The sequence below is a fragment of the Cavia porcellus genome, unplaced genomic scaffold (genome assembly GCF_034190915.1).
Source record: "Cavia porcellus strain 051 isolate PalLab524CR breed Dunkin Hartley unplaced genomic scaffold, mCavPor4.1 scaffold_14, whole genome shotgun sequence".
Taxonomy (NCBI): domain Eukaryota; kingdom Metazoa; phylum Chordata; class Mammalia; order Rodentia; family Caviidae; genus Cavia; species Cavia porcellus.
Window position 1 is genome coordinate 60,198,724 of NW_026947497.1, and position 24,626 is coordinate 60,223,349.

The following is a 24,626-nucleotide window of genomic DNA, read 5'->3' on the forward strand; positions in this document are numbered from 1 at the left end:
CTGGAACAGTTTCTGCTCACTCAGTTCCACTTGCTCCTAAACAGCCCCTCCGTCCGCCACCTGCTGGTCCCCTGTTGCTCCCTGATCCAGCAGGGAGCAGGTGCCGACCCCTCGGCCCCCTCACCATGGCTGCACTTGCCCCCGCACCTCCTTAATCAGGCTCACTGGTCACCATCTCACTCTGACCACCTGCTGTGAAATCTGTGTTATTGTTATTGGTGAATTATTGTTATTGCGGTGCTCAGGACTGAACCCAGGGCCTTCGCACTGAGCTATATCCCCTTCCTTTTTTAAATCTTTAATTTAGAGACAGGGTGTTCTTGCGCAACCCAGGCCAGGCTGGACATACTCGTCCTCCTGCCTCAGCCTCCCTGTGCAGTGATACAGGCCCAGCCCCAGCCCTCAGGTCACCTGCTCTGCTCACCTCCATGTCCAGCCCTCTCACTCCTCCCCTGCCAACTCTCACACACCATAAGGATGCTAAGGGCCCCAAAACCCGGCTGTGTCACCTTCCTCACAGGGAGTCTGTGTGCCCAGGGCAGTGAGGAGCTCCAAAGACCCAGAAAGTGTCTGTGGGGTGAATTCACCTTCCAAGGCAGGTTTGTCTCCTTGGGCAAGGGCCATGTAGTCCAGTGGGACACACAGCTCTTGAAGGCTGGGGTGAGGTGCTCAGGTGCCCAGGCTCCCTGCAGACCAGTCACTGCTGCTTCACACTGAACCACCTCCACCTCAAGAGCCTCAACCCTTGTCCGTTGTCCCCTAGGACCTTAGGGCCCATGAGCCCAGGCCTCCTTGTCCTGCACCTTCCACACCTGCCTACCTGTGGCCAGAACCAGGGCTCTGCCCCTCACCCTTCTTGAAAGTCACTGTCACCAGCTTGCACTGCAGCACGAGCTCATGGCTACCTGTCTTGCAAGCTCACCATCTCCATTCCAGATGTTCCTCACCCCGAGCTTGCCTTCCTTCAGGGACATCTGGCCACCTGGGTCACAGCCACAGTGCTGCCCACTCGGGCTACAACCCCCAACTCCAACAGTGGTGACCCTGCCCACCCCAGGGCTTGGGTCTTCTGCTCTCTGCCACAGTTCTCCCAGTCTCCACTATCAGGAAGGCTCAGCCCTGAATTCTTGGCCTTAAGCATCCCACTCCCCAGCCACCACTTCCTGTCTTCTGGTGGCCTGCCATGCCATCCTTTTGCATGTTGAGGACTCCTTTGCTCTCACCCTGTCCTGTGTGGCTCAGACTGCAGGATCCAGCAGGACCTTGCTCCTGGGTGTCCTCATGAGCTCAGTTTAGCATGGTCTAGGCAGCTGTGTGTGATGTGTACAGCGCATTGGCTTGTACTCTGGAGGCCAGATGGTGCGAGAGTGCATGACCAGCATCCGTGGGCTTCTGGGCATGTCACTCAGGGTGGAGGGCAGGGCAGGGCTGCCCTCATCCTTCCAAGAGGAGCCTGCTCCCACATGAGGCCTTGGATGCCCGTAAAGGCAGAGCCCTTGAGCCTGGCCACCCTCGAGGCCCCCTGCTGATGCTGTTGCAGGGCAATCCCATGTCCACACCTACTCTGTTGAGACACACTGAAGCTCCAGCACTCCCTTTACCCCTGGACTGCCTGACTCGTGCTGCTCCCCAGCTGCCCTTGGGCCTGGCTGCACCTGAGCAGCTGAGTGTGGAGTGGATGAGAACTCCATACTGACCAGAGCGTCCCAGGCCCCGAACCCTGCCTGGCCACTCCCTCCACTCTGAGGCTTGCTGGCTCCTCTCTCCCCAGCTTCCTCCCTGCCACCATGCCTCGCTTGCTAGCTCGCAGCTGCCCAGATCTCTGCTGCTTTCACTGGGAAGATGCAAGAAGTGATCAGAAACACAGTGAACACTGCTGCCCTTGCCACCCAGCAGGACATGGGCTCTGAAAATACAACACGCATGCTCATCCCACCCCACTGGGCCGGGCAGTAGGAGGCTTCTGGCTCCTCCCCAAAGCCAAAGTGCCCTCAGAAAGGAGAGATTTTTAAACCATTCAGGGCACTGGGGCAGCCAGGGCACCACAACCAGACACTCAGGAAAGAGGCTCCAGAGCATTTGCAGACAGTGGCCAGAGCAATGGGATGCATGTGTTCTAAGCAGGGGAGAATTCTGAGAATTAATAGCAAAGTCTGTTACTGTAATACTTCTTTAAAAAATGTAAATGCATAATGGTTTTTTTCAATCCTACCTCTAAAAGGCGATTGGAAACAAACTTCCTTGGCTTTGGCTCCCTGAATTGCCAGCTGTCTTCCCTGGTAGAGCAGGGGATGATATAACACTTGGGCAGCAGTGACTAGTCCATGGCAGACACAGTGACCCTCCCTGTCCCAGGGCCAGGAGGATGGAGGCCCAGGAGACACCTGCTCTGGGCCAGCCCTTCCGGCCCACAGAGAGTCTCAGTCACTTCTTGGCCATGATTTCAGTTAAATCGCGATGTTATTAAGTCACATTTCTGCTGCTCTTACTTCCCTCTAGATAGCTAATGATGAAAGGTATGGATTCTCCTTTTAGAAAGTGGAGTCCCCGAGGCCCAGAACCTGTAATGTAAAAAGGTCCCACAAATGTAGACTAATGAATAGTATAAATAAATAACTCTGTCACCATAAGGAAGGTTCCTGATGTTTTCCAGAGTTCCTGGTGACATGGGCCAATGCTGGAGCCTCAAGACTCCTCCACACAGGACCAACTGTGTCTCACGCTCTGCACCAGCCCAGGCTGGCTACTGGCGACATCACTTTCATCATGGTGTTCAGAGCTGTGCCTGACGGCATCACAGGAAGTCACTCATCATACTTGTGCTGAGTCATACTTCCCCACACTGAGCTGATCCTGAGCTCAGTGCTCCCCAGCTCGTGCTGGGGAAAAGAGAACGCAAAGGCCACACACAGCAAGGCTCTGAGCTGGAGCCACTGCTTAATGGTTCCTTCTGGTGTTCCTGTGACCAGCGAGCAGCAGCGGTGGCCTGACCAGAAGAGCTGGCTGCAGACAGGAGGCTTGGGCCAGGGCCGGGGCAGTGCCTAGGGATCCATGGAGCAAGGGGAAGTGTCTGGGTCCCTGGCTCTGTAGGCCCTGTGGATGGCGATGCTGCCTTGGGCTGCTCCTCTGCACACAGCTACAATGTGTCCAGCATCCACTGTGTCCTGGCCTGGGAGCTTGCAGCAGGTTCTCTGAGAAACAGAACCTGCAGGGTGCATGTGTGCGTGTGTGCATAGACGTGAGTGCATGTGGGGTGAATTTATTTTAAGGAATCAGCTCACATAATTATAGAGCTTGAAGGATCCATCTTTTCCTGGACCCCATCCCTGCTTCTAGGCAGCTTTCTGTCTTTTGCTTTTTCCTCCTTATAAATCAAGTGTCCTCCCTCATTTAAAAAACATTCAGAGATTGGTAAATCCAAATCTGCCAAGTGACCAGAGGCTGCAGATCCAGACAGCAGTGGTGGTTCTGCCCGGGAGGATGTCCGCTGGTAGAATTCCCACCACTGGAGCGAGCTGCCTATTTTTCAGAGAACTTCCACTGACTGGACAAGACTCCCCTTACTACAAGGGAAATTATGCTTTCCTCAGGCTCCCAGTGTTTACCTTGTCTTAAAAATACTGACCACAGCATCCAGACTTGTGTAACCCGATAATGCAGGTTCTGTGGTTTCAGAACCAGGTAAACACACACACAGCCCCTCTGGACGCATCCAGCTGCCCCCACCCTTTCTGCTGCCCTCCACGAGGTGCCCTGGGTGGCCTCATGCCTGAGCGCTCACCCCCATGGCTCTATCTTTCTCTCTACAACTGGAACATCAAACAGCACCAGGCCTATCTCCATATGTTTATTTATAAAAAGCCCAGAAGTTATGTAGGGTCTACTTAGATGAACAAAAGACAGAAGGTTTAACAAGCTGTGGATTTATTTATTCAGCATGAATCTCAAAACAGTGGATAGATTTAGGCCTCAGGACACACTTTCAATGTATTTTAAAAATAAAAACATGGAAGTATAGCCCAGGGCTAATACTGCTCTGCAGAGCAGCCTGGTCAAGTCCTGCGGCAACCCTGGGGGCCGCTGCACGCGGAGGACACACACTGTGATGTCGCATGCATTGTCAGAGTCTGGAGTGGGGCTGGGACAGGCCAGGGGCTCTGAGGCCGTGCCTCCTGCAGGAAGAGATGCGAGGTGGCATGGATGCCAGTGCAGGTCCCGCCCTGAGCCAACACACAGCAAACTTCTCAAAGAAGCTTCCCACTGTGCTTTGGGGTGAGCAGGCCTATGTGAGCATGCACTAGTGCTCCCTCCTTCCTCGTCTCCTCTGATTCGTATTCCAGGCTTGGCTCCTCTTCATCTGGTCCCAGTGCCAGCAGCACTGAAGTCTCTTGATGAAACAAGCATCAGATTTATTCATAACCACAGCTGCGTTTTCATAAAGAGGGGTGCAGACCTCTCTCCCGGGCATTCGGCAATGCGGATGTTTGAATGGACACATAGGAGCTGGTTTGGGTTTGCTTTTCTGTAAAGCTGTGTGATGACTGAAGATGCTTGTTTAATTAAATATGTCTTTTACCATTTTTGTCCACATGAGAAAAATATGAGTGATTTGTAAACATTTCCAGAATTCCCAAGATCAAAATACTGTCTCAAAAGGCTCCTCTGATATCATTTATTTAAATTTTATCCCTCTGCCAAAGAAAGCTCAAAACAGAAACATCTTGAATGTGAAGCAGTCCGTGCAGCTTACCTGCTTACAGTGGTTTAAGCCTTTTCAGCTCCATCTGCATCAGCTCTCTGCAAGCACCCAGGCATCAGCAGAAAATCCCCAGGGTCCTAAGCCCGGACAGGGGCTCTCATTACAGTGTAAGGAAGGACACAAAGTGGTGACAGCTGGGACATGTGTCCGAGTCCACCAAGGCGAGGACTGTCCACCCCCAGGGCCACATCCTAACCTGATATTCTCCTTCCACCCTCCTGTCCCACAATGGGGGCTCTGGAGGGGAAGCAGACCCTGCCTGGGCACACGTACTGCTTCAACATGGAAAAGTCCCACAGAAAGCCAATTGGGAGCTTTATTGACAAATGACAGATTGGCCACACCGGCCCTGCAGCACTGGGCTGCCATCTGCATCTGCTACCCTATGCCCAGGAGGAGTCCAGGGCTGGGATGCTCCAGCTTGGCAGCTGCATGGGACCGTGGCAATGAACAGAGTCTGTGTGGTAAACACAGCTGAAGAGAAAGAGAAACCACAGCTGTGTGGGTCCCTGTGGCTCCTCGTGAGGCTGGATAGGGTCTAAGTAACCTCCATGCTGAGCCTGAATCTCATGTGTGCGATCAGCGCTGGGGAAGTGTGGATGCAAGTAGGAAATCGGGCTGCAAAGTGAGCAGATGTTGGGTGATGAGCTGGCTCTAGGCTGGTGCCACTGCTTCACCACAGCCCCTTGGTTCTTAGTTGCCAACTTCCAGGAGTCAATATAGTGGCTGTAGCTGCAGAAGCGTGGATTCAGTCTGACTCCACAGGTCCCATCCCAGCTGTCACTGAGGGAGGAAGCTCTCAGGGGTCCTGCACCTCTCCAGGAGCAGACTCCGCAGCTGAGCTGGACACTACACAGGAGCGCAGCACAGGGCCTGGTGAGTGCTGAGCCAAGGGCAGAGTCAGGTGATGCCACCGTCCACATGGCATGGATGGAACGCTGAAAGCAGAGCTCCTGTAACCTCCCACAGCCATTGACATCACCATGCCTCTGAGTGCTGCCAAGAGGTATTAGCCCTGCAGTGTCCTCCCCACCTGCAGCATGCTCACCCCTGTGATGTCCTCCCCTTGCAGTTTCCTCCCCCCTGACGGCGTCCTCCCCACCTCATGGCATTCTCCCCCACGGCAGTGCTCTCCTGCAGTGTCCTCACCCCAGGAAGCCCCCCCCCACAGCTTTCTGTCCTCCCTTTATGGTGTCCTCCCCTCTGGGCATCTCCCATGGCATCCTCCCCTCCCTGTGTCCTCCCCCGCGGCACCCTCTCCCCTGCAGCGTCCTCCCCACCTACAGAGTGCTCTGTTCTCCAGCTGCCTGTCACTGGCTCATCCTTCCTGACATCTGTGTCATTGCCCAGCAGGGCATGATGTGGGGGAAAGGCAGGGATATTGGTGAGCTCGACACTGTGTTCATGTCTTAGTTTATAACACAGTTAAAAAGTATAATTTAGAACTTTACACAGTAGCCATCTCACGGTGTGCAGCACGCCGAGTTCCACAGCCTTGAGGAAGGCACAGGTGATGGCCCCACCGCAGAAAGACTGGCGCAGACCTGAGGTCTTCATTGCCAAGCAACCTGCGACTGACCTTTGAGTGTGGTGACCTGATGTTGGAATGGCCCAGGCCAGCAGCTGTGTGACAATCCGCAGACAGTGCTTACACTGCAGATGACTGACACAGACACTGGCAGCCCAGGGCCCGTGTGTTCCTCTGGGAGTTTCAGCTGTTGGAGTTTGAGGGGAGCCATGCTGGGAAAGCACAAAGCTTCCCCCAGTCCAAGCACTGGTGCACAGACCTGCAGGGGGGCTGATACATCCAGGGCACAGGGCAGTACTGGTATCACAGAACACAGTCTGGATGGGAAGCAAAGCATCTTGATCCTGGCCCCTCTACACCGTCTATGCAGCGTTGGCATCTGGGTGTGTGCTTGGGTGCCCAGTGCACAGGCTCTTGGCCAGGCCCTGCACCTGTCATACAGGGACACATGGCACAGGACTAGACACTGCCACACCCAGGAAAGGTGTGGGGAGTTGTGGAGACTCCTCCACTGCCCCAGGGATACTTGTGCCAGAGCCTCACACAGGTGGGCCTTCCGGCAAGGTGAACGGCACCCTTTTAGAAAAGTGGGCATAAGACAAGAAGGGTACCCCTACCCGTGATAGAGGAGGTGCCAAGAAGTGGAGTGCAGTGAAAGGTGTTTTGAAGTGTTTATGGGTTCTACAGTTGCTTTCTCTCTGAACCTGACCTGAAGAAAGTAGTTCACTCGGCAGCAGTGGGGAGACTGGGCAGGGGCCCAGCCATGGAGGGGCAGGGACACTGGCAGAGCTGTGCGCAAGGGGCATTTCTGTGGTAGCTCGGTAGGATTGGGTGCAAGACTAAAAGCGCATGTTTAGAAAAAGGAGAAGGGTTGAGGATAAGTCTTAGGATTTCAGAGGGGCTTCTGGACAGAAACCATGCTCTCTGGGGAAGAGTTAATCTGGTTTTAAGACTTCAATCAGTTCCACTTGATATGATGACCTGGAAAAGTCATTAGCAGCTACAAAACCAAGGAAAAATACCTAGGAAAAATCCTGGGCTGTTGGTTCTTAGAAGGCAGCTCTGATGACATGACCGTCAATGGGGGAACACCAAGGAGACAAGGCGAGGACTGAGGGACAGCCGGGAGGATACGCTGGGATGTGAACTCGTCTGGAAAGAAGACCAGGGGCCTCTCAGGATCTGCTGCCATCAGGCAAACAGCAGTCAATGGCCAGTGTATAGGAGGCCAAGGAGACTGGGACTTTGGAATCCTTTCGATGTGGCCCTGTGGGACTTTGACTCTCTGAAGGCATAGTGAGAGTCATGATGGCATCAGAAAATAGAAGCCCTCAACACACATCACATAGAGTATTCAAGCTAGGAGCTCGGGTGCAGAAGTGTTAAAAGAGCTAGAAAAGCAACAGGGAGGTTGTGATGATTCCCTGAAGTCAGGACCAAAAGAGGCTGCTTCCTCCTGCATTAGGACTGCAGGGGAAACATGGCTCCTGCCTCCCTCCACCTCAGAGAGGCCTCTCATTGGCAGGGCCTACCAGCCTCACAGGCAAAGGGGTCTGGGAAATGTGGTTTCCAAGCTTCTAGCCCCATGGGCTGCCCCATGCCACACAGAGGAGACAGTGGAAAAACAAGAAAGATACCTGGTCCCAATGGTCAGTACCTGGAGGAGGGGAGGGCGGGAGAGGAGACAGTATGACTATCATTGCTGCATGGTAGATGTTGTTGTTTCTCCTTTTAAAGTTGAAGCTGTATAACAAGCTGATTTTCACAGTATGTAACAAGGTGTCATAGGTTCATCAGCCATTTGTGGTTTTGTGACATTTTTTATGCTCTTTTTGTAATGATTCATAAAGTTTTATGGGACAACTTTCTTTTCCCTCAGATTACCATGGCCTGTGTCAGAACCACCACAGCGAAGGACAGAGCTGCACTCAGGAACGTGCACTCAGAGGCTGGGGGGTGAGGGCTGTCCTGCAGAGGAGGAAGTGCCTCCCTGCCTGGAGCCTCTCTGTCGACCTGGGCCCTTCCTGTCCTCTCCTCCACCCTCTGCTCAGGAGAGTCCCTCTGCTCTTCAGGGAGGAGCCTGCCATTCTGACTGTGGCTGACTTGGGAAGGGGCATATGACGGCCCTCCCTTCTTTGTAGAGTTGTGAAGATAAACTGGAGATGTTGATGGTCAGGCTGTGCTTTGTGGAGCCCAGGGGCTCTGGGGAAGGGGTTGGCCCAAGCTGAGCAGCAGAGACAGGTGGAGGCAGCAGGGCAGTGGGCACAGCGCAGGGTGAGCTGAGGCCACCCCCATGGGGTGCAGTGTCTCCTCCGGGGACTTGGAATGCATCTGCTTTGGAGGGGCACATATCCTTTGGTTTTTCTTCTTCACTCCTGGCCAAAGCCTGGATTTATGATGAAGCCTGATATGTGCTGTCGTTGGCTGAGCCTAAAGATGAAGTCCCTGCCTTCTCATGCTCCTCTTCTTTCCAGGAGAGACTACCAGTGCCCCAGGGTGCTGTCTTTGGCTGCTGGGGAGCCCTCCCCTGCTCCAGTCTGACTCCACTGGCCTCTTCCCCATGTCCCAGTGCCGCTAAACATCTTCTGTTGTTTACTCCAGGGCAGAGAGGAAGTGTTATGGGGATTCCTTAGTTTTGCTATGTAGAGCTTATGGTCCATTACTTTAACTTATTTCTGTGAGTTCCACAGAAGTAATTTGTGTAAAAGTACATTTGTGTAACTTGCACCCCCTTTTCTGTGACTGTAAATTCCTCATCAGTTGTACACTGAGCATATTAAACATAAACCTTGTCTTTCTTCTAGGCTGTCTTCAGTGACCTCAGAATTTCAATTTCATTATTCTTCTTATGTAGTCATGGTAACTCGTAAAACTTTTCAAGATACAGAAAGGATTATCACTGTCCTCACTTACACCCCTCTGGGAAACCAAACCAAACCAAAAGGCTGGGTTTCTAAAACAGTCCCCGGGACTAGGGTGCTAAGTGTTCTCCTGATCATCCTTTAAGTCTCTTTCCCAGCTGACTGGACTGTTGCTTGGAGCCTGTGTCCTGGTGCATTGGCTTCAGCAGGTGTCTCTGAGGGTGGAGGAGAGGACAGGAAGGGGCCAGGTCGACAGAGAGGCTCCAGAAGTCGTTCCTGGACACCTCAGGTGAACACTTGGCTGGTTTGAGCAGAAGTAGTGCAAAGTCTACTCCTTTTTCATTTCTAGCTTCATGCTGCACAACTGCGCTCTATTTTCTCACGTGCATGGCAACAAGTATTTCAGGATGTTGTGAATGTCCTTCTTCTTAGACTAAAAACAAAACAAAACAAAGCAAAGCAAAGAGTCTCAGTTACTATGCTCTCATTACTGAGACAAAACACTTGAAGGGGAGGTTTATTTAGCTTACAGTTTGTGGAGGTTTCAGTCCATAATCAGTTGGCTCCAAGGCAGGGTGGCATGGCCGAGGAGGAAGCAGTTCAAGGAAGCAGAAGACAGCAAAAATAACAAGAGCAAAAAGGGAGGACCAAGCCTTTTTTCCCCTTATATTGTAAGCAGGCTCCACCCCAAGGCGTGTGTAGCACTCACACCACCTCCTGCCCTCCTCTTGCACAAGCTCAGTGTGTTTATGTATTGAGGGCCCCACCCCTCCTGAGTCAGGCTGAAAGCTCTGTAACTGTTTCCTGAGGTAAGGGCATGAAAACAAGAGGTCCAGGTTTAACAAGCTGTCTTTGAAAAACCTGCCCCCCATGACCACATGAGGCTTTGGGGAGACATCCAGACACAAACCACAACAGGAAGAGAGGCCCAGAAGAGCAGAGTCACCATGAGCAGAGCCAGACTAGGACACAGTGAGCACTGTGGCTTTGGAACTGAAGGGATGGTGCAGAGTCCTGGCTTCAGTGGGCTCCTGAAGGCCCAGTAGGACCCATGCTGCAGGCCGGCCATGTGTCGTGGACTCCGACACTCAGAGCGTGTGTTTAAATGGTTTATCTTCCCTCAGGAGCCCTCATGGCCCTAACTGATTTTTCCTAGCACTCTGAGGACAGCAGAGTGACTCCCCTGTAACTGCCAAGGGGAGAATGGTATTACCATGACATATGAAAAGCAAAACATACTTTTAACTTATTAGGAATATTACCACATTGTAAACAGGTCCAGCCTTCGGAACCCACCTTTAAAAGCTTTTATAATGTTGCTGGAAGAACTTTCTGAGATTGCGCCTCCCCTCCCCTCTTTCCGGTCCCCAAAGTCTGGCCTCACCTCCCAGGTCATGATTGACACCTCCATGCTGCCAAACCCAGGGTGGCCCCCTCTACCCTCCTTGCTGTGGACACCAACTCTTCCACCCAGCCCAAGTCGGAACATTTGGGGTTTTTGGGCTGCTCCCCCAGGGGAGAGGGGCTCATCCACCTCGAATTCATGAGGAGGTTTCCCAAGGCACTGCCTTCCCCAGAGCTGCTGGGGCTGGGGTGCAAGTGACCCCTGGAGACTGTTCCTCAGACAGCCTGGGCTTGGCCAAAGCACACTGCTGCCCTGCCTGGCCTCCTCTCACCATAAACAGCTTCTTTTGGCTTGGTGACACAGCCAGAAACCTGGTTCATTCAGCCTCATCCTCTCCTTGTCCCCATCCCCTCCCTCCTCCCCTCTGCCCCACAGCTCTGGACATTGACAGATGCCCACACCCAGCCTCTACATCAGCCCCTTCCCTCCAGGTCCAACCTCACCAGGCTCGTGGAGATGGTGCCAGCCCCCGTGCCTGCAGGGAAGGCCTGGAGAAAACCAGGCCTGCTCTTCCCTTCCTCGCAGTCCTCACTAACTCCCCCTTGCTCTTAGGATAAAATCTGCTTTCCCCTATTTAATTAAACTCTCCCCTTCTGCTTCCAAGGATCCTCTCCTTCCATCTGGGGGCTTCCCTGAGCACCCCTCTGAGCAGCCATCTCTCACCCCCATGAGAGGCAGAGGGATGCATAACTCCTAAGTATTTTGTTTCAGTTCATTTTTCATCATCTTGCAGCAGGTGTTTCAGCCAGGGTGTTTGCATCTCCTAATAAGTGTTGCAGACCAAGACCAACAAATCGAGCAGCACCTGGAATTTTGGAGGCAGGTGCTTTATTCCTGCCGGTGTGCCTGATTGGGCTCCTTCACCAAAGGGCCAAGCCACCAATGCTCAGGGAACAGGATTTTTATAAGATTTACATCCAGGTAGGAGATAAAGGAACAAAGCATTTGCCTTTAGTTGATTGGACAGAAAGTTACACTGAATTCTGCCTTCTTTGCATATGAAAGAAACAGAGACAGCAGTGGTTGCATCATTCCAGGGAAAGCAGAAATTCAACAAAGCGCAGAGGCTTACTGAGGGCCGAGAAGAGGGATGCTGCAGGGCAGGTGTTTGCTACTTTAATCTGAACTCCACCTTAATACATGTCTCATAAAGGGAGAGACCGTCTTCTTTTCTTTACACCCCAGGATCAGGAACAGCAGGTGTCCAGAGACTGAGGGTTCAGTGGATGACCAACAGCGGGGTAGTCGCACCTGGGGCCATCCAGTAGGGCCTCAGGGCTGAGGGTCAGAAGTGCTGTTCTTTGGAAGCCAAGTCAGGACAGCAAACAAATGATGCATATGCCATCTCTTCTCCCTGCACCTGGGATGCAGCTGGCTCATCCTGACATCTGACCATACAGAGCCTCATGCTCCACAGCACACAGACCCGAGTCACACTCGCCACCTCACACTGCACACCACACTCATCAGGCTGCCAGGGTGTGGACCCAGGGACTGGCACTGCTACACAGCAGTTGGGGGAGACTGCAGGTGTTAGCAGACTTGGCCGAAGGTCAAGGAAGGCATGCTCTGCCTTGCTGGAAGGTAGGCAAATTGAAAAGCCCACAGTGAGAGGCCAGGTATGGTGGCACATGCCTGTAATCCTAGCACTCAGGAGGATGAGACAGAAGGATTATTGTTAGTTTGAGACCAGCATGTACTACAAAGTTAGTTCAAGGCCAGCCTGAACTGCATAACAAAAACAAAAACAAAAAAAAAAACCCCAGTGAACTGCTGCCCCACTCTCACCGGTATCAATGTCCAATCTACAAAATGTACTAAGTGCCTCTGCCCAGAGGCCACAGAACCCGGACCCATGCATAAATGTGACCAGGTGTTGTGGGTGCCCAGGTCAAACTGTCTGGCCCAGTCCCTCCCAGGACATTATCGACTGATGCTATAAGTATCCACAGTCTACTCTAACAGACCACACGACTTGGCAATGTCCAAGGAACAGAGGTCTCCCCCATAGTGCTGGAGGCTGGCAAGTTCAAGGGTGAAGGGTCACATCTAGAGGGTACTTCTCACTGCACTGTCCCTTGGTGGGTGATGAAGGTCAGGAGAGTGAGGGGCTGAGCTCAGCAGGGCTCACCTTGCACAGCTCATGCACTTGTAGGACACAGCGCCGCCCCCCCGCCCTGCTCACCTCCTGAAGCCCCTGCTGTGGCGTTAGGAGTTAAGCCTCGAGAGGCCACTCTTCACTTTCTGTAGAGCTTTGTTCCTGAGACACCCCAGGCCGACACATGCCATCCCACCTCAGATTCTGTGGCTCGAAACACCCCTGACGGGCTTGATACAGTTTATGATCCAACATCCAGTGAGTCTAAAATGCCACTGCCTTGGGGATTTACAATGTGGTGTGCCAGGAAACAAAACTCATAAAGCAAAGCAATCCTGTGGATGAGCTGGCAGAGCTTTTTTAATCCCCCAAGAATTTCCTTCCAGGCTGTTTCATCCCATTTAATTCAGTGTTTCTGAAATATCAATATAACCCAGTTGATTTGAGGCCATTCTTATATTGCTCATAAATGTCAAGGCTGTGGTGAGTTTGCACGTTTCACCCTCTAAAGCTAAGGGAGGGAACTGCATTTTCCTTCCTAGAGAAAACATCTCTGTGCTGTTTCCTGATAATACTTTAATCAGCCAAGTATATACATCTATGATTTTACTACACAGAATTAGTAGATAGCCTGAGGTCATGTTCTCTTCCAATACTGGATTCAACCCCCCTTAATTACCAAAAATAGTAATAAAATATAAGATTTAACGTAAAAAGGAAAATATTTCCTAATTGTACATCTGGTAAAGTGTTGTCTCCAGAACATTATAAGGACTCTTATAATGATAAAATGCAAATAACCTAATTTAGAAATCAGCAAAGGGTTTAAATACTTTTCTTCAAAATGTACAAGTATTGGTAAGTACACAAAAGATGATCTGCACCATCAGTCAAAAATGAAATACAATTTCACACCCCCAAGAATGGCTGTGATTAAAAAGACAAACAACAACAAGTGTTGGGGAGGGTGTAGAGCAATTTGAACCTTCACAGATTACTTCTGGAATGTTGCAGCCATTAGGAAAATAATCTGACAGTTTTCAGCCTCACTTCTGGAACTGAAATTCAGGTCCACACAGATACTTGTGTGTAACTGTTCTAGCAGTATTACTTGCCATATGCCAAAATAGAAATAACCTAAAGGCCTGATGACTGGGTAAGTGGGCGTGTCGTGTCTGTGGACAGAACGTTACCTGGCAGTAGAGAGGAGTGCTGGCATGTGTCATGGTAGAGCCTTCAACATACCGTGCAGAGTGAAGAAATCAGACACAAAGGCCACCACACCATGACTCCATTTACACAAAAGACCAGGAGTGCGGGAATCCATAGAAACAGGCAGGTTGGTGTTGGCAGGGGCTGGGGGTGAGGAGTAGCTGCACAGATACTGAATTTCTTTCTGATGAGATAGAAATTTCCAGAATTAGATGGTGGTGCTATCCTGTGTGGTTGTCTGAAAACCCAATAAGGTGAACACTTCCAAGGGGTGAATTTTATGTATGTGGATTCAAAATCAGGGGAAAAAAATAAGAAAATTCCAAGAGGTTATGTCTACTGACCAGCGAAAAAAGTTACATTTTCTACAAAGGAGAAATTAGGCTGACAGATTTCATATTGCAGCATTTGATGCTGGAAATAATAACAATAATAGACAAATAATGCCTTCAACATGATCTGGTGTTTCCAGGAAAGAACTGCATCCTTTAGCATTTGAATATGAGTGAAGCATAGCAGCTGCTACCATTAAGGTTACTGCAAGCACTGGCAGCAGAACTTCAGCCACGGAGAAAATAACTGAAGCAACAAAGTGTGAGGAACACAGATATGGCGCCCATGGCCAGGGGGATGTATGTGACAGCCCTTGAAGAAGGTGCTGCAGTTCAGCCACTTGGAGGGACAACTCTCCAGGATGATGAGGCTCAGTTGCCAGGCCCTACTCCCCACTGAGTGCCAGAGCTGTGAGGTTGACACTGTCTCGGGGAAGGGGCAGCTTGGGTCCAGTCGCCTCGGGGCTTTTAACCTGCGAGAGCCCCTCCCCAGCCACCTACAGCGGGGCACAGCTTTGGTGGACAATGTGAAGAATAATTCTTGTGGTTATAAACAAGGGCAGACCAAGATGCTCTCAATAGTAACACGGGACACTGGGGGAATTAAAGTTAACTCCGGATGCTAATTCAAATACTGCATACGTGGTGATCTATTACCACTAACCAATAAAAGAAGTGAGAGTATAAAATCCTAAATTGCAGTGGAGACAATGAAGGAAACAAAGCAATCTGGCAGACAACAGGAGAAAACAAAGAAAAAGCATGATGAACAGAAAGCCCAAGACAGATAGTAAAAATAAATCCAGATATACTAATCTCAATAGGAGTTGTTTAAATTTCCATGGTATAACAATTCTCATGTTGGATAAAAGTAAGAAATTCCGATTTGTGGTTCATAGAAATTCCTCGTCTGAAAGTATTGAAAGCAAAGGATATAAAATTTTTAAAAATAACTACTGTGGGCCATAAATATCAGACATAGTAATATTATCTTCACAATAGTTGTCTATTCCATCAGGTATAGCAAAATCAAAAAGCAGAATAAAACCAATCAAAACAACATTGAATAAAGCAAAACAATCAGAACAAAGCAGAACAGTACTAGAGTTTCAAAGACAAGATAGAAGGAAATCCCATATTTGCTATACTTCATACAAACAAGTAGATTGTAAAGCAAAAGGCGTCATGAGAAGTGAAGAGGACTGAAGTGTCAGGAACCTGGGTGCACCTTACCCATCAAGGAAGAATCACAGGCTTGATTGGCGTGGACACACTCCAGTGCTTTGTTCTCATCAGAGGAGGATAAACATCCTTCTCAAACACACAGGACTTAATAAAATCCAGTCAGCCCCTCAGCTCTCGTAGAAGTCTCAATACCAAAGAATTTGTTTCTTGTAGACACTCTTCTCTGATCAAAATGTAAAGAAATAAAATAAAATTAGATAACAAAAGTCATGGAAAGTTTAAACTTAATTATAAAATATGTAAGACCATATGGCAATAAACACGCTCTAATCCAGACCTGTAGTAGACAGCAAAAGCGCCGTGTTGAGCTTTGTTGCCTTAGATACAGACATTAGAAAAAAGTAAAAAAAAAAAATCTTTATTTTTAAATTTTTACTTTCTAAAATTAAAATAAAAAGAATAGGGCAGACTCAAACCCAATGGAAAGAAGAAATAATAAACGTAACACCAGACTTTACTGCAGTGGAAAACAAATCATACTGACAATCATTCAGCTAATTAAAAGCTAATTCATCTGCAGTCATAACTACATAAACCACTAAAGTCACTGATCAAGGAGAGCAAAGCTTAGGGAAAACATTCAGAGATTAAGGGGGACGTAATTAGGAATAGCAATTACTTAAGAATCATGAGGGAAACCCAGGACCTACTTTACGCCAACACAGTGAAAGTCACAGATGCTTTTAGCTGTCAGAGTCCAAGTAGAGCACACAATGCCAGCCCCAGTGCGAACAGGCGAGGAGGGAGGGTTAGGGTTAGGGTTGGTTAACGGGAGGCACTACTGTCTCTGTCCTCCAACTGTCAGCCCCTGTGCTGCCCGACTCCTGTGCAGAGGCTGTCGTGGCTTGGGGCACGGTTCAGGGAGCTGTTCCCATTCAGGCCAGGGTAGCTGGAGGGAGAAGAGAGGGCCCATTAGAGGTATGGCTAGTGAGGACCTCTCCTACAACTGCTGGGGTCCCTGCACCTTTGCTGAGCCCCTCACTTCTTACACCTGGTGGCTGCTGTGGTGCAAGACACCTTTTTTGGTCCCAATCAGCCATGCATGCCCCCTGTTTCCGGACAGGAAGGGTGTGTCCAGCGCTGGGTGCAAGTAGACATCCCGCATGTCTAGTCACAGGCTGGCCAGGCTTTGGCGACCTCTCCCTCAGGGAGTAAGCTTTCTTTTCTTCACTCCTCAGCTCTTGATACTGGGAGACCAGACCGCAGAGGGGGAGCCTTTGAGGTAGCCAAGGACACCCTAGGCCATTCCAGAGAAGGGATGAGAATGCTTCAGGAGAGCGATGGCAGTCAAGACCACGAGGCTGGGGAAGCCTCTTGGCTTTAGCAACAGGGAGTTGAGCAAAGTTTAGCCTTCTTGGGGAGAAAGGAGTGAAGGCCGGCAGTGCAGTGAGGCCTGCGCTGGCCGAGGGTTAAAATCCTAGCCGTGTATGGCCAGCACTACAGCATGGTGCTCAGTGGGAACCTAGTGGAGGAAAGTCCTTGGTTTATATTTTTGTCTCTCCTTCCTTCCTTCTTTCTTTCCTTCCAAATGGGAGCTAGACTGGTTTCCCAGGCTGCTCTTATGAATTGCCACCAGAGGTGACTGAAGACCATAGAAGTGTGCTGTCCGGCTGCTCTGGGGTGAAGCGTGCAGTGAGGGTGTTAAAGGCCGGGCCCATCCAGCTGGGGCAGCCACTCCATACCACTGCAGGGCTTTTAGCGGCTACTGGAAAACCGTGGAGACCCTCACTTGTGGCTGTGGCATGCCAGTCTCTGCCTCTGTCTTCTCTGTCTCTTGAGGGACACTTGTCATCAGATGTGGTGTCCTGGGCAGCTCAGGGTGGTTTCATCTTGAAATCCTTAGCATAGTTACACCTCCCAAGATCCGATTGCCAAGCAAGATCCCACTGACACGTCCCAGGAGTATGACTACATCCCCAGAGCTGTGGCTGGACCACTGCTGGGACAGCTGTGTGTAAAGCTATGTGGTGGCACAGGGCTCCTGAGCAAATGGCGGAGGCCAGGACCATGAAGCAGACTGGCAGACTGGACTACAGAGAAATAGAACATCTCCCCACGGTCAGGAACAGCATAAGCATAGAAAGTCTCACCGTAACTGGGAGAAAGTGTTTGCCATGTGCATCACAGACACAGCCAGCATGGGCGGCAGAATCGCAGACCAGGTACAGAACAGCCGAGACGGGGAGAGCGTACTAGCAGCATCAGCAGGAGAGTGTAATGACAGCAGAGCAGCAGTACAAACCAAAATAGTGGCAGAAAACAATTTCCTATTATAGTTTGACGGAATCATTTTTTTGTGATGCAATAAATAACCAGACTTGCCAGTTCCGAGTGGCCTCAGGTGAGCTCCAGGTCCCCTGCCTGTGGGGTTCCTCAGGCCCCCAGCCCTGTGCACCACAGGTTTGCATTGAGCATAGTGGTAGGACCCTCTGCAGAGGACTGGGGTGTTGTTTGCCAGTGTCCTGACTTGCCTGGACTTGGAGGCGCCTTGAGCCCCAGGGCGTCCATCTTGGGGTTTAGTTAGCAGCGCTGTGCGAGGTGCCCACAGGGCTGGTCTCCTGCTCCTTTCCAAAGGCGAGATTCAGTGGGAGGTTTCATGTTCCAGGGTGAGCTTGGCTGTTCGATCATGTGCGTCTCCGTGCGATCTCTGAGACATAAGCAACTGGATTTTGTGCTTTCCTTAAGAACCGGGAGGCCTGGGGCACACGGACTGACCCACGAGGGCTCTTCTGCTGCCCTTCTGTCAGTCTTGGGCCTTCTGGACCTTGTGGTTCCCCAGGGAGGTCCCTTGAGGCTGGCAGCTGTGGATATGGGGCGGGGGACTGGGGACCCAGCTCTGACCTAATGTACTTTCTCTTCTACCCTCATCATCCGGGTCCCAGCGAGATGAAGCAGAAGCTGGAGGAGGAGGGCAGCAAGTGCAGCATCCTGGCCAAGCACCAGAAGTTCGTGGAGCACTGCTGTATGCGCTGCTGCGCACCCTTCACCTTCCTGGTCAACCCCCGGCGCCGCTGCGGGGACTGCAAGTTCAATGTCTGCAAGAGCTGCAGCTCCTTCCTGAAGCCTGAGAAGGCCTGGGTCTGCTGCGTCTGCCAGCAAGCCAGGTGAGTGGCCGAGGGCCGGGGCACTTCTCCAGCTGGGCCAGGCCGTGGGTCAGGCGAGCAGCTGAGGGTGGCTGGGGACACCTGTGGAACCTTCTCGGTGGGGACCCTGGATGTGCATGGAAGGAGGGCTAGGGCGGCGCTGGGCTTGCAGACGCAGCAGTGTTTCGTGCTTATCTGTCCTCACTGTCCCCCAACAGCATACTGGATCTCAGGAAGCACACAGCCTGCAGGAAGCCCAATGCAGGGTTAAGCATCAGCTGAGGACCCTGAGCTTGGGAGGTGGGGGTAGGGGGTGTGCATGTGGGCCTCACTTTGCTGGTCTGTGGGGTCACAGGGCCCCAGGGCTGGAGAAAATGAAGCAGCGGCATTGCTGTCAAGGCTAAAGAGAGTCGTGCCTGCAAGAGGCTGGTGACCACCCTGTGAAGGACGTGGCTAGCTCGCAGCACCTGTTGCCTGCAGAGGCAGGCACAGCATTTCTGGGAGAGGTGAGAGTTGGGGAACTGAGGAATTTGTTCCGAAAGTGTCTGGTGTGCTTGTTCTTTGGGATTTTTAAGGCTCTGCTGACCCTGGTGTGGCTCTCATTTGCCACGTGGTCCGAGGCACCTGCTGAGATGTGGTCCGAGAGCGCACACTCGATCACCTATCTGACCCCGCCTCTGCCCTCCGTCCTCACTGCCTTCTGGGTGCTGCTTCTAACTCACATTCTCTGATGCATCGAGGTTCAGGACAGCAACCGAGGAAGCTCTTGAGGCTCTCAGGAGCCAGGCTTTGAGCTCCACACAGCGAAGCCGCTCAGAGACACCATCTATAGGCCATGGTTTGCTGTGCACCTAACATCAGGGCTGGGACTGCCCTGTCCTGGGCCAGGCTGACACCTCTAGGAGCCTGAGTCTCCCATGGCCCTGTAATGAGGGCCGTGGGCATCCGTAGGGATGGCTGCATCATGCTTTCTGCTGTACTGAGAAGCCTGGCAAGCTCAGACGCTGAGACACGAAGGTTGGGTGCTGGAGGAACAGCACAGGCTTGACAGACACCCGGGAGGTGGGGATCTGAGCTGTGAGCCACGTCCTGCTAACAATTGGGAATTCGTTTGCTTTCAGGCTTCCCATAGCTTTGCTCCAGCCACACTTGGCTGATGTGTAGAGAGGGGTTTGCTCCAGGTTAGGGTCCTGCAGAGGTCAGAGGTCAGAGATGAGATGGGCCAGCCAGTGGTGGGGTCAAGACGTGTGGAGAGTGTGGGAAGGTGAGCTGGAGGGACTGGAGTAAGGGCAGGCTTAGTGAGAGCATGGTGAAACTCAGCAGCAACTGCTGTGGGTACTTGAGAGCGAGAGTCGGAGAGAGGATGGTCTGTGTCGGGAAGGCGAGGGAAACAGACCGCTGTATGGAGACCTTGGGAGCAGGAAGCCAAGGACACAACGCCAGTACACATGGGTCCTGAGATCCAGATGGCAAATGAACCCCGCTGACAAGGGTCCCTGGAAGGAAACTGAGGGCCAAGAAGAGGCCGAGCAGGAGTGGGCTACCAGGGGTGGCTGAACATTGGGTTTCTGTACCTGGCTGGCGGGCGAGTCTCACACAGCACAGGGATCCACTAGGACCATTGTGCCCTGCCGGCCTCTGTCCCCGACGGAGGATGCTGTGAACAGTGATGTGTCTGCTCCACTCCACGCACAGCGCAGATAGCAGGTGTGGAAGGCTCAGTGGCTTCACAGCAAAAGGCATGGTGCTGGGGAGGGGTCGGCACTTAGAACATAGAAGGACCCAGAATCCTTCTGGGACCCCCCAAGTGGTTTCATGAAGAACACCCTGGACAGAATCCAAAGAGGGGCAGAACCACACCTCCCTGTGACCAGAGCATGGGTCTGGGCAGTTAGGGTAGCATCCAGGTACGGTCCCCAAGGGGCTATAGAGTCGGTGAAATCCTAAGTCCAAGCAGTTGTGAAAATACTGTGCCTTACTGTGCTTCAGCGCTCACCCACAAACAAAGGAGTTCAGGATGTAATGCAGAATGTTCCCTTTATTTCTCTTCTCCACGGGAGAGAAAACCCTCCCCACTCACTCAGCGATGAGTCGCAGGAAAGCACGGAATCACAGCCCATCCACCCCGGCTGTCACCAGGGACAAGCCAGTGAAAGCCCCAAGGTCTTACCGGGCGGCTCCTGACTGCAACCTCTGCTCTTGGTTCGTGCCATTTTATCATGAGACATCGCCAGACACTGGAAAGTAAGCTGCTGGAGCAGCCATGCTTTAAATCTCCATTTCGTCTTTCCCTGCAATGAGATGGGAGGCTTCACCAACCCTGCATCCTTTCCATGTCATCCTTCATAACCGAGTCTCAGTGGGGACAGTAGCAAAGCAGGTGCCATCATATCCCTGTGTGAAGACACAGCCAGACTCACCCCACATTTCCAGGGAAAGTCACAGAACCATGCGAGGAGAGGCCGGGTCCCGGTCATGTCTGCCAGGGCCTTGGAGAAGTTGGCTCAGTCCCTGCTTCTCCATCCATTCCCAGTCGGTCACAGGACCTTGTGTAGGGAAGAAGTCTGTGAGGTGTGTGCCGTGTTTTTGATCCCTGAAGGTTTCTCTAGGGCCCAGTTAGTCGGGGACACTGGGATAGAGTCTCAGACGGAGACTTGAGGTGGACAAGCTTGCAGGGCACCCAGCTCACATCCTTAGTCTTCTATTTTACATATACAGAAATGAGCTGTGTTGCAAACCCCTTGCAAAGAATATTTCAAGAATATTTCTACTTGTGTGAAGTGTGTAAAATTTCAAAGAAGTAACTTTGAAACTCTGTCCAATTTTTTTGAAACAGAAAATTAGTTTCCTACATGTTCTTTAGCTCTGAGTACAAATTCTCCCTGGTCTCCATGGAGGGTCTGCTGAGGCTCCTCTGCCTGAGTCAAGGTAGACTCTGCCTGTCTGTCCTCAGCAAGGAGGAATCCGATTCCGGCTTTGTCTTTGTGGCCTTGTTCCTGCATGTGCGTGTTCCAGAAATGTATATCGATTCCGTGGCTGTAACACTGTGTGGGTGAGTGTGGGTGAGAGTGTGAGTGAGCGTGTGTGTGAGTGTGTGAGTGTGACCAACGAAACAGTTGACTGAACTCTCACACAGCCACCGCTTGAGCCACGTGTGTTTCCCTTCCTCGTGAAAAGTCACCCGCCCCTGCTGCCTTGGTTTCATTCCTCGCTGTCTGTGCAGTGGTTCCTATGTGCCAATGTGTTTTGAGATGCTCTGGGCCATGATTTGTTGTAAGAGTAAAAATTCTCGGGCTGGGGATTTAGCTCAGCGGCATAAGCGCCTGTCTTGCAAGCAGGCAGTCGTGAGTTCGATCCCTGGTACCAATAAAAAGGAAAAAGACAAAAAAAAAAAAAAAAAAAAAGAGTAAAAATTCTCATCACAGAACGGAGGGGCCTGGAACTGAGTGATAGCACACAGTGTCTGGAGAGAGTGCTGCGGACTGAGCCGTGCTGTCTGCTGGGCTCTTCTCAGTCAGCACCGGGTGAGAGGTGCAGGCCTAACCTGAGGACCCCCAGAGCAGCAGCCTGCAGCCTCCACTTTCTTCTCTGCGTCTTGGTGAAGAGGGCGGGGTGCTCCGGTTGGTTCTTCAGTTGGGTAAAACCACTGTAGGAATTCTTTTTTAAAATTCCTTTTAACGGCTGCAGCTGTAATTGTCATCGTTGGTTAGCTCTCTGTCAGGCTTCATGTGTTTTGCATTCAAATGCATTTCTGTTGTCTGCTTACAAATTTTAACTTTAGAGATTAGTGAACAGCAGATGAGTTTATAAGAGAATAAATGATGGATGACTAATTGTGGAAGCAATCCAGCAAAGAGTAAATCCCTGAGTCATTTCTTCTTCATTTTTTTATCATATGCAAATATATCTTCCTGACAATTGATTAACAAGTTTCATTCAAACATTATAAGCAAGGATGGGCGCGTTTTTGCATTTTAAGGACGCACAATGCAGACTCACCCCAGCTGTGCACATCAGCCAGTATCTTTTCTGAGGTTGAGTTGGTTCAAGAATTTTGGTTCTACTTTCCTCGGGAACAAACTGACTTTCTAATTTGTTGCTTCATTATGACAGTTGTTATCTCTGATTTTTGTCGTTTTGTGCTTTTACCTTTAACAGACCAATTTGGGACACTGTTTTCCTGGAAAAAGAAACAATTAGCCTTAGAGCTGACATCTAAGCTCTCATTATGCCTATGGCACTTATCTCTGGTTTCTTGAGCAAGCTTGAGGCCTCCATTTATTTCCTCCTGGACTTGTGATCCTTCATTTCTATCTGTTCTCATTACTTGATACTCTCAGAGCCAAGCGGTGCATAGGTTTGCAAAACATCTGACTTGGCATAAACTCTACAGTAGGTTTTGGACTTACACAAAAGATGTAAATCCCTGAAGAAGATGTAACGTTAAGTTATGATTGCCATGAGCGAAGAACTTTCACAGGTTGACAAATAAATGGGAAATACTGAAACTTACTAGAGATAAAAGGTATAAAGATTTTGCTTCACTTAGACTTCTTCTCATTAAATTAGTGATTTTTAAAGATGCATTCTCCTTGGTGTTGCCAGGCTGGAGTGAAGGCAGGGTGCCTCTTGGTGGCTGGCAGCCACTGAAGGCAGAGCCATCGCTAAGAGCTGGTCACAGACCCAGGCTCTTGGACCCCATGATTCTGTTGTTGAAAACACACAACTAACAGCATAATGGAATAATTTTAAAAGTTGCATTAAAATGAATAGAACTGAATTATTTGTAATATAAAAAGCATAAATTCCCGTCTTGGTTACTTTTCTCTCATTGCTAAGATAAAATACCTGATGATCTAAATGAAGGACAGAGAAGTTTATCAGCTCAGTTTATAATCAGCTGGCTCCAAGGCAGGGTGGCTCAGTGAGAGGCAGCAGAAGACAGCAGAAGCAACAAGAGCAAAAGCAGGTGATGGCAAGGGCAGAATGTTAGGATTCTAATGTAGTATAATGTTGATAGACTTCATACTGCTTCTTAAACCTGTGTTGTAATGTCAAAGTTGTGAAATGATGTGAATAAGCACGTTTGTGTATCTGGAAACCTGTTTAAAGAAATGTGTCCGGTTGCCAAGTTGGTAGGGCATAGATTGTTATGATTGATACATTGTGTTGACTTGAGAAGTTTAGAAGTTTAACTAATAGACTCAGCAGGAGACCAGGATCCTCACTTTTTTAAAAGATTCTCAGCCTCTACAAGGGGAGGGCAGGAGGTGGTGGGAGTGCTACCCCTGCCCCAGGGCAAGTAGACTGCTTACAATATAAGGGAGGAAAAAAGACTTGTCCCCCACTTTTTGCTCTGGTTGCTTTTCTCTTTTCTGCTGCCTTGAGCTGTTGCCCCTCACAAAGCTATCCTGCCTTGGAGCCAGCTGGTTATGGACTGAAAACTCCACAAACTGTGAGCTAAATAAAACCGTTCCTTCCTTTATTTTGTCTCAGCAATGAGAGAAAATGCCCAATAGTAGATTATGGAAGTGAATTAGGATGCAGTCAGCCTGACAGAATACCACAGAGCCTTTCCAATAATGTATGTGGTTCACGAGCATATGGGAAAACATTAAATCCTGCAGTGCAATGTGTGCAGATATAAATCACTGAACTAAGGAAAATAGAAAAAAAAAAAAAAAAAAGAGGAAACATGATATCAGTGCTGTCAGAAGCAGCTGCCCAGGCAAAGTAGGTTCACCGCCAGCCCACCCTGCACATTTTGGGCTTGTGACCTCCACAGTCTCAGGAGCTGGAGACAGAGTGAGACGGAGCAAGTGGGTCACCCATGTGTCTGGCCTGGAGAGGGGCTGCAAGGGAAAGCTGCCTGGTTTGTGTAGCAGATCCAGCAGCCCCATCTAGAGCTATTTTAGGAATTTCCTTTTTCAGAAAACATGAACTTTCCGAGAGGGCATGCCCGAAAATATGTATTTTGCTCTCACATAAGGATGATTTTCAGAGTGCCGAATTCTGAGATCCTATCATTGTTTCTCTGGGTTTAGAAAGCTCGTATACTGCTGTATTCCAGTGCTGACTGCTACTGGTTAAAAATTCTATTCTT

General features: G+C 50.5%; 1 protein-coding gene across 4 annotated transcripts in view; it reads left to right on the top strand.

Moving 5' to 3' along the window:
• Myrip (myosin VIIA and Rab interacting protein) overlaps positions 1 to 24,626 on the top strand; it is a 153,040-nt gene that overhangs the window by 67,159 nt on the left and 61,255 nt on the right. For all 4 annotated transcript variants that reach the window (XM_063260950.1, XM_013160340.3, XM_003476997.5 and 1 more), the window contains exon 3: positions 18,323 to 18,544. In XM_063260950.1, coding sequence (XP_063117020.1) covers positions 18,323 to 18,544 — 222 coding nt within the window. The remainder of the gene's footprint in view (positions 1 to 18,322; positions 18,545 to 24,626) is intronic.